This window comes from Ovis aries, chromosome 1 (genome assembly GCF_016772045.2).
Source record: "Ovis aries strain OAR_USU_Benz2616 breed Rambouillet chromosome 1, ARS-UI_Ramb_v3.0, whole genome shotgun sequence".
Lineage (NCBI taxonomy): Eukaryota > Metazoa > Chordata > Mammalia > Artiodactyla > Bovidae > Ovis > Ovis aries.
This window is the reverse complement of record NC_056054.1, coordinates 188356832-188367078: the sequence shown is the minus strand read 5'-3', so window position 1 is coordinate 188367078 and position 10247 is coordinate 188356832. Positions and strand designations below refer to the sequence as shown.

General features: G+C 52.5%; 1 protein-coding gene across 1 annotated transcript in view; it reads right to left on the bottom strand.

Annotated features, from left to right (window-relative positions):
• Window positions 1-1040: 1040 nt before the first annotated feature.
• PDIA5 (protein disulfide isomerase family A member 5) overlaps window positions 1041-10247 on the bottom strand; it is a 91791-nt gene continuing 82584 nt past the window's right edge. Inside the window, 3 exon segments of the mRNA NM_001163046.1 lie at window positions 1041-1121; window positions 1526-1660; window positions 7465-7535. Coding sequence (NP_001156518.1) covers window positions 1041-1121; window positions 1526-1660; window positions 7465-7535 — 287 coding nt within the window.

The following is a 10247-nucleotide window of genomic DNA, read 5'->3' as shown; positions in this document are numbered from 1 at the left end:
ACCACCCCGAGGAGTGTAAGACCGCTGCAGAACACTGAAGTCCAGATAGCGGAGCGAGGCTGCTGTGCTTCCTGTGGAGAAGGACCATGGCTCTGGCAGAAGTGCTAAGCTCAGGGCTGTTGTTACTCATGCAGGGATAGAGAGAGCAGGCCTAGTGGGAAAGTCAGGAAAGAGATATGAGAGTGTCAGAGTGAGGCCTGGATGGTGCCCGTCCATGAGAAGCATGCTTGCAAAGATTTGGAGGTTACTGTCGTGGGGTGAGGGGAGCTGGTTTACAGACCAGCATCTGCACACTGAGAATATGCCCCCACATCCCACACACCATCCCTTCCAGCCAGGGTGAGGAGCAAGCTGCCGAACAAAGCGCCCCCTGGCCCATGCCGGACACTCCCTAGTCCACTCTAGATGCCCTTCCAGCCTGGGCTTGACCATTGCACCATCCCCTGGAGTGGAGACTTAGTCTTCTTTAATGGGAGAGCTGGGAGGGGATGGAGAGAGGAAGACAGTAATAGCCAGAGAAAGAGAAATATGCAAATACATTCCAGGAAAACACACCCAAACTAAAACCACAATGATCCAGAAAAAGCTAATGCTTGGTTCCCATAAGTTTCACAATCCCATTTTCCTGACCATCCTAATGCATTTACCTCCCCCCCCGCCCAAATCAGTCATTGTCCAACAGGCTATCTTGTGATCCGATTCCCCTGTTCTGCTCTCCAGTGGCTGACTGGGGCCAGTATCTCTGCCTCCCTCCTCACCTGCCTGCTGCAGGATCTCTCCTGGACAGACATGACCGAGGAGTGGGGCTCCCTGTCCCCCAGGAGAGGACAAAGAAGGAGAGAGGAAACGGCATCCACCTTCGGGCTCCGCGGAAATAACCCACACCACCAAACAATCGGTTGAATTTTATTTCAAAATTGTACAAAACGGCCATACGCGGCTATAAAAAACTTCGTCTTCAGAACACGTGGAAATTCAGAAAGAACAACAAAACAGGTATCGTTCACAGTGTAATGGAAAAGCTTTCTCTGAGGCAGAAATTACAACTCTTCCTTCTTCTTTCCGAGTCTCTCATGGTCTCCCTCCCGGAGCGTTCGGATAAAACTGGTAAATCCCAGCTCCTGTAGGGAAGGAGGAGAGACAAGGACCTGTAACTCCTGTAAGGCCCTCCCCTCCTGCCCCTTCCCTGACCCTCCGTGTGCTCACACTTCTGCACACAGAGAGGCGCCTGAGGGGGTGGCCGGGGCCATGTGGGCAGCATCGGCTTGACTACGGAGAAGCCCTGAAAGGTGGGTGAGGAAATTCTCCCCGACCCTGGAACCCTGGAATTCTCCTCTGCCCCTACCCTGCTCTTGGGCCAGGACTTGTACGAGAACCTCTTGGGATACCCTTCCAGCTGGGCTGGAGCCTCGCCTTCTTGGCTCTGAGTGCTGCAGCTGACTGTGCTATCTGGGAAGCCCCTCAGTGGCTGTTTCCCTGCCCCTCAGCAGACAGAGCTCGGGGCAGTGCCCCCACCGTGACTCACCGTTGGATTGGTGTCATACTTCTCCACAAACTTCCCATAGTGGTAGTAGTGGAAAGTGGGGTAGGCCTTGACAGCCTCCTGCTGACACAAGTCCTTGTTCTTCTCTTTGACGCAGTCAATAGCGGCACAGGCGATCTGCAGGGGGCAAGAATGCGAGGCTCAGCATGGGGGTCTCCAGTCTGAGAGCTGAGGCCTGGACCCTCTGTGTGAAGGTTGCACCCGAGGCCCAGATCCTGTGATTTCTGAGCTCCTCCCCATCAGCAGGGACACAATGAACCAAAGCACCCCCAGCCCATGCTCCACTGAGGCTTTTAATTTTCCAGGCAGACAGGTGAGGAATGCCCTCAGACTACCCTTTAAAATCAAGAGTACAATGTAAAGAAAATTAGGACTTGAAAGCATCTGTAAACACTACAAGTTTGTGATACTTTCTGTGAGGCACTGTGAGACTTATTCATTCGTCAGCTAATATTTCCTGAACATCTTTTTGGAGAGGCAGTGTAGCACCAAGGTCAAGAATAAGAGCTTCGAAGTCAAGTTTTCCATGTGTAAGTCTTGGTTTGGCTGCATATTAACACTTACAGGAAGTCACTTAGCATCTTCATGCCTCAACACCCTCATCTGTAAAATGGAGATAGTACCAATACCCCAGCTATCAGGATATCCTGAAGATGAGTGAGATAAGTCAGGGGAGGTGAAGGGCAGGTGGTCAGAGGTCAGTACACACCAGCTGCTGTTAGAGGCACTCCTATTGGCCCAGGACACTGGCTCTGTCCCCAACAGGAGCTCAGAACCTGGTCAGGGAGCTGGGTAAAGAGGCAAATCCAAGGCATGGCAGGAGGTGTGTGGAGGTGCTCCACGGTGCCAGGATGGCCTGCAAAGGGGTTCAGAAGCACTCTGCAAAGTTTGCCCCCTTGGCGGAGGACTGATGGAGGGGGAAAAGCAGATTCCATCCTGGGGAACACATTCCAGAACCCAGGACAGAGTTCAACATGACTAAAGCAAACAGGTTTTGGCCAGAAAGAGATTCCTAAATTGGCCACTGCCTTCTTCTTGCCCATTTAACAAATTCCACATGCTGGGCAGTTTTTCCTTATTTATTGCTCTTTCCCTATAAGAGGGTACAAAGCAGACATGGGGAACTTTTCTCCTGTTGAGGGTCACAGAGCAGCGGGGGAGAGAAGGCTGATTAATGGCAAGAGCAATCCACAAGCGTTACAGAAGAGGGGTGGGATTGATGAAGCCAAGCCTGCTCTGGATGCTACGAGCACAGTGGTGACCTTGACAAAGTCAGCCATCGAGCAACTGACATTCTTACTACAGGAAGGCAGTACAGACACATAACCAGAGAGATCACTGTGGAGTCCAAAGGATGCCCTGAAGGAACTAAGAGGGTGCTTGGGTAGACCACGACCAGAGGGGCTGCCTTCACCAGGATGGCCTGGGAGGCCTCTCCAAGGAGCTAACATTTGATCTGAGCCACCAGTGATAAGGCAGCCAGCGGCACGAAGGCCCGAGGGAAGAGCACCCAGCTAGGACCAGCCCATGCCAGGACCCAGAAGAGGAAAGGGCGCGGCGCCTTGAGGGCCAGAACGCACTCAGGAGCCCACACAGAACTATGACTGTGCTGGAGCTTTAAAACTGCTGAACAGCCATCACTCACAGGGTTCTCTGGCTGCTGGTTATTCACATTTGGATGGAGGCCCCCTTTCCAGGCAGGAGAGCCCTGCAGGGCACCAACAGTCATGCTTATTTACCTGTGCCCAGGTGAGCAGGGCTGACAGACAGCGAAGAGCGAGCCTTGCATTCTGGTTACCAGTCACTTATCCCCCACTTACCCACCCTCAAGCCCTCTTCTACCTCCTCGGCTACACAGCATTCTATACGATGAGACCTCTTAGAGCAGACTCTGCAAACTCTGCCCACAATCGCTATTTGACTCTCAGTCCTCTTCTGTTTGGCCCACAGGAAAAAAAAAAAAAAGAATCTAACTCAGTCGCCAACCTAGAGAAAGAGCCCAAAGATTTTCATATAAAGTTTGGCTTTCCAGCTTTTCTTTAAAAGCCAAATCTGAGGGCACTTGCCCTGCATTCCCATAGGCAATATGTGGCTAGGAGAGTGGGGTAGCTGTCTCCTTCAGGCAAGGTCAGCTTGCTGCCTGTCTGTGTCCACACGTACCAGCAGGCTTCTGAGAATTCCAGCTCATCCCCTAAAGCCCTTCCTGACTTATTTAGGAATGTGAGGCAGAGGCTCCTCTGGCCATCTTCAGGGCTCCGTTTCTCCGGGCAGGAGCTGAGCGGCCGGTCCGGTGGGAACCGCGCACCTGGGCAGCCCTCATCTAGGGGCCGTCGCTCCCCTGCTAGGCTGTGAAAGTGTTTAATGAGCTTTGCTCCGGGCCGCTGCTCTCCCTGCATCTGCTTTAAATTATGAATTTAATTTGTATACATTCCCTGGAGCTGTGGGAAATGTAGTGTATGGTTTTATAAATTGACTAAATAAAAAATGGGTACTTATTCCGAATCCCCTAATATAGCTGCCAGTTACATATCCGAAGTGCTTCTTCCAGCTGCAAAGTCTCCTCAGCTCTCAGTCTCTATAGCAGAAGGGGAGACAAGCATGAGCCCTCTACAGGAAGTGGCTTAGACTCTCTGGAAAGAAGGCAGCAAATAAACCTCTCCACATCTATCCCAATTTCACCTCAGTGCTGCCCCCCTTATAGCCCCTCAAGATTTGCACCCACTCACCCACAGCACTGAACGCACACTAACTTCTAGATTTGTTCCACAGCAGGTGGCTGTCAGTGTCCTGCAACGTCCTGTCCGTCCAGCACAGAAATGATGGAGAGGCTTGAGGGCACCTCGCCTGGTTTCCTCGACCTCCGAGGGGAGCAATTCTGTCCCTGCTGAGGTCTCCAGGGACTGAGCCTAGTTAGCCATGCAGTGATTTGCTCATTAACACACCTGCTCTGGCTTCCCTTCCTCCGTCCCCTCCACTGCTCCCCAAGACCACCTCCCCAGAAAGCCCCTGCACAGGAGTCCAGGCCTCGAATCCACTTCTGGGAGACCTCTGACAATGCCTATACATTCAGTTCTGATGCTGCCCCTTTCCATCTGGTAGCTTTGGGCTAGTCACTTAACCTCGCTGAGACTCAATCTCCTCATCTGTAAAATGAGAGAGTAATAATACCGAGGTGACTAAACTACTGTGAGGACAATGTAACAAAAGGCTTCAGAAGTAATATCAGCAGAAGAGGAGGAGCACTTAGGAACTATCAAACATGCTACCCAGGTCCTTCATCCAGTCAACATCTACAGAGATGTCAGGCGTCGAGGCTGGGGGGATTCAGGCGCAAATGAGGTCTCTGTCCTCAGGGAGATCTCCCTTCTATGAACTCGAGGGACGACACAACACACACCACACAGCCAGAGCTAACCTAGCTTCGCCAGCCAATCACAGAGGGGCTCCCGCTGCTCCAGGGCCTGCTCCTGGGATGACCTTGCACCTGGCCGGGAGCTGTGCTGAACTGCTGACCCCTCACCCCCGGGCTGGGACACTTTGCTGAGCCGTGAGAGACAGGCCCCACTTTGCCAGGCCAGTGGTCAGCCTTCCACTTGAGATCCTTGTCCTAACGGCCACCTCCAGAACGCCTCCTGTTCCAACACTAACACTGTGCGGCCCTTTCTCCCCCCAGCACGTCAACTGCTGAAGTCCCCAGTAACCTCCTGGGAGGGGAGGCTCCCCAGTTAAAATATGAGCTGCCTCATGTGGCTTTATTGATTCAGTAAAATAAATCTCTGCAGGAGCTAATATTGACTTTAGCTATGAAAATGGAAGTGAACAACCAACTGCATATTGATTGGGGAAGGAACAGGGACAAGCTTCTGGGTGGGAAAAAAAAGCAATTCTGCCTCACAGGTGGCAGCACGGGGTGTCAGGAAGAATTGGGAGTCAGGAGACCCACTTCGGGCTGTAAGTGACACACAGGGTATCCCTGGGCAAGAGACACAGCTCCTCCTTTCTGGGCCTTCATCCCTCAGGAGGAGGAGAGGGCTGGACAGCCCAGCAGTCCCTAAACAACAGCCTGTGGTCAGCACAAATTCCTGGAGCCATCCCCCGAGGCTCTGATCTGATAGTTCTAGGATGGCACCCAGCCATCACGGCACCAGCGCCCCTGGCTGAAAACAGGATGCTTCCTGCTGGTACTGAGAGCCGTCTCCAGGAACGCTGGCCTGCCAGCTGCCTGGGACAGAGAGCTAAGTGTCCTCCTGAAAATGAGTGAGGGCGATGCCTGGCTTGGAAGGAGAGACAAGGAATAACAGGGGGAATAACTCTAGGAAAAGGTCAGCAATGTTACTGGCCCAAGTTAAGATAATTAAGCAAAGGCATATCAGTATCTCAGAGAAGGAGGGGATCACCATGGAAACGAGACCCCTGTGCATCAGCAGGGGGGATGGAGAAGAGAAGGAACAGCCCTCAGCTGCCAATGGCGGGCACAGCCAGCCTGGTCTCATGAGGACTGGTGTGATCCCCTCATGGGCCCTGGAGACCTGAGCAGCCAAGGGGCGGGGTGCCCCCACTCCGGTCACCCTCCTGTGTGCCCAGGGAGCCAAGTGTTCTGGGTAAAGAATGATGGGAGCTGTGTTGGAGAGACTGCCAGTCCAGCTCTGGTCCTGGGGAGTAAAGGCCTCCCTGAACCAACCCACACCCAGCCCTGCAGGGATGAGCAGCCTGGGATGAGCTGGAGCGGCCAGACTGGGAGCAGCCACCCTGCTCAGGTTGAGGGTGGCAGAAGTGGGTGGAGGGGTGAGGGAGACAGAAGACAGGAAGCACCTCCCTGCCGTGCCCCTCTCAATGCAAGCCAAGTGGCAGGGAGAGGACAGAAGTATTCTGGTCCTTATATTCCTGCTTGATGGTGAAGGGTGTCTCAAGGGCACAGGCAGGGCTCGCAGGTGACCATGGGGCTTCCTGATTCAGGGACGGTGTCTGGAGCCTGAGTCCTCCCACATGTGCTTGGCTTCCTCTGACTCACTGTTCCTATATAGCTCTCACCACCCCATCACTGCCATCCTGGGGCCAATGCAAGGCGATCTCAGCATCTGTATCCCACCTGCCCCAGCTGCGCCTGACAATTCCACCTGGAAAAATAAGGCAGAGATGTACTGGACTTTGGATTTGGGTGTGTGTGAGTGTGTTTGGGGAGCATTTCAGGGGACAGGTTCCTACGATGGAGTCCCAGGCTGGGAAGAGTCTTTGAGACCATCTAAGCACTGTGACTTTAGAAGAAGGAAACATTGAGACCTGGAGAGTCTTACAGCTCTCGCAGCTTAGCAGCAGCCCAGATGCACCAGCCTGAGTTCCGGGGTCTTCTCGCTGCCATATGCCCCCACAGCCTCGGAGTCTGCCTGGTCTGCTGGAGCTGCCTGGGGGAGTGCCTGGGGCCCCCTCCCTATGCTCTAAGCCGATCTGCAGCTCTAGCTTGTTAATTTTCTGCTTCATCAGTCAGCAGCTGCAGGAGCCTTTCACTTAGGCGGGATGAGGCTCCGTTCCCATGGCCTTGCTCTCCTCCACCTTGGCCGCCTCCAGTTGACTTTTGTGGTATATTTTTATTTGTACTTTTAATTACACAAGTAGTGCATGACTACAAATCCTACCGTAAAAAGATGTGAGCATTAAAAAAGAATGAACAAATGACCCCTTTACCACCCCCTCCTTCAAGGAAGGGCTGTAACGGTTCAGTGTATCCCTTTCAGTCGATTTTGCAGCATAAATGCAGCCAGCTCTATCCTGCCTTCTAAAAAGGATGTCCTGGTTGCCAGAAATCCCTCTGTCTCAGCAGAAGCTGCTTGGGGAGGGCAATATGAACAGAAGGGAGGAAGGTGTGGGCACTGGAGTGGGAAGCTGGAGGCGGGACAAGAGACGAAGAGGAAGGGTGTCCTTACCTTACGGTCATCTTTGAAGGCATCAGCAGCGGCAGTGAACTGTGGAATGGCCTTCTTACAGTGCGGGCACCCTGTGTGAGAGGGAAGGAGAGAGCCTTGCACATGGAACTTCCAGAGAGGCCTTTCCAGGAGTTCCTCTCCTCCCAGCAGACTTCAGGGTTCATCTGACTCCCACCGTCTGCACACCCACCGTCAGGGTTCAGGTATCAACCCCACCACTCGAACCCTCCATGGTGCGTCTGCTGTCCACACGAGGTCTCTGCAGGAGGCCTGTGCCAGTGTGAGATTCACACTGGCCTGGGACCTCCCACCCCATGCCCACCCCCAAGGCTGGGGGTGGGGGACACAGACACTGTGGTCTTGCTCTGCAAGCTCCTTGCACGGAGGGCTGCCCTCAGGGATCAGAAGAGCCTGATCCAGGGTGCGGCGGGAGCTTCGGGCTTCGAAGAGAAGGACACGTGCTCTGGCTCTTCGGAGCCTGTTATGAAGCTCCTTCTTGTGCCCCAGTGACAATGGCAGAGCTCGTCACTTCATGACTGAAAAGGTGCATGTGGGAAAGTGGAGGGCGGGAGGAAGCTCTCTGCCTGACTCAGGCAGCTCATAAACTGCTGTCGAGCCCCACATTCCCCCCAGCTCTCACCCCAGGACCGAGGACCCCTGGTTGTCATGCTGTCCTTCCACTCCTGCCCTAGAGTCCGCCTGAACTCTGGATCCAGGAACGGGAGCATCGAGGTCAGGCTAAGAGGAGGACAAGCTGCTGGATCCCTGCCGCTTCTCAGGGCCTGGGTTCCCGACTTGGGGATGAGGACCACAGCTCCAGAGGCCCTGAATGGGACAGTGGCAGGTGTGCTGCCCCGAGCCCCTCCGGTTCCAGTGACAGGTCCCCGGCATGGGGCCCACCTGCGTGCAACCTCTTTCTTCTGTCTCAGCAAGCCCAGGACACCGTCCTCCAGGAAGGAAGCCCAAGAAACTGCAGGCTGCTCTGGCCCAAACCTGCTTTCCTGGCCTTCCCCTCAGCTTTGGTCCATTAAAACCCAAACCCACCTCTCCCTACTGCTCTCCAGACACTGAACCCAACTGCCAAGAGAACAGAACTGCTTTGAGGGAAGGAGTTCCCTGACTGTGGTAATTAATTCTGATCAAATCACAGGTAGGAGAGGCCAAATGCCCCCTGGGGAGCCTGGGCTCTGGCCAACTTCTTGACCAACAGTCGGACCAGGCCTTCGGGCCCTCCCACGGCCTTGGGGAAGCCAAGGCAGAGAACAGAGACAGCCTGGCTCATCTGCTCTCTCTCTTTTTAAAATAAGGTAATAATGACTGACATTTCAAAGGGTTTTGTGAAACCAAATTAAGGCAGAGCTACAACTTTGATCTGAATTTAGCACCTGAGCTGGTTTCTGAGACGGGCGGAACCACCCATATGGCCTGGCTAGTGGAGTGGCCAGCTGGCCCCAGAGCAGCATGGATGGCGGTAATGGGAGGATTTTCCCAACGTCCATCACAGGAGTGGAGAAGCGAGCTGGGCTGGTTACAGTTACACCACAACTGAGACAAAGTACTGAGCACAGCCTAACTCATGGCAGATGCCAATGGCAATTATAAGAACATGGTACTAATCTGACCCAATAGAGAGAAGAATGGCTCAAATTCATGCAAATATCAATACTACAAAGGAATGATGGTATAGAGCTTTCAAAACATTTAAAGAGAAAAATATACTGGTCGAGAGTTCATCAAAGTGTGCCCTGCAGTACCTAGAAGTCCCCTGTGAGTGGCACGTGAATGCCCACTAAGACATCAGGCTGGCTGGAAATAAGCTACTCTCTTCCCCCAAATCTGGTATCACTAATTTCTCCTTTTTAACGTCTCTGCTTACTGAAAGCATAAAGGTCACTGTCAGTTTAGCGCAAATTCCTGCTACCATCAATTTAAAGCATCCAGGCCTCAGATTAATGGCCTTCTGCTACATCTCATTTTCTCATTATCCAAAAGAAAGAGCATGGCAGATGAATAACTAGAGGGGAGGTTGTTTTAGAAAGGGCATGAAGATGTTCCCCAGATATGTCAGGTGGGCCAGAAGAGGCATGATTTTTTAATATGGGCTCTTTCAAAAGGCACCACCTCTGTGTTGCAGGAAACTAAAGCAGCCTCCCAGAGTTGGGAGAGAGAAACAAAGACCAAGGACAGGACAGAAAATTCCAATTTCAACTCAGCCAAGCTGGCTTAAGAGGGGCGGTCACCATGACCAGACCATTCAGAGCCAACAGAGGGGCCTGGAACAGGAGAGAACAACCAAACAGCAGGAGCTGTGTAGAGACTATGGAGGGAGGATGTGAGGGGAGGTGGGATTGGGGGACAGGGCAAATGGGCACCTGCTTTTTACTTTACACCTACCTTTATCAGGTATGTGACCTTTCTGCAGTATTTAGATTCTTTACATACAAATTAAGTATATGTTGTAGTCCATGGGGTAGCAAAGAGTCAGACACGACTGAGTAACTAACCCTTTTACTTCACTTCACTATACACTACCTATAGGATAAATAAGAATATATTATTTTATTGCTATTTTATTGCCAAGAAAAAGAAATGCAAAAAAGGCAAAATAGTTGTCTGAGAAGGCCTTACAAATAGCTGAGAAAAGAAGAGACGCTAAAGGCAAAGGAGAAAAGGAAAGATATGCCCATTCAAATGCAGAGTTCCAAAGAATAGCAAGGAGAGATAAGAAAGCCTTCCTCAGTGATCAGTGCAAAGAAAGAGAGGAAAACAACAGAGTGGGAAAC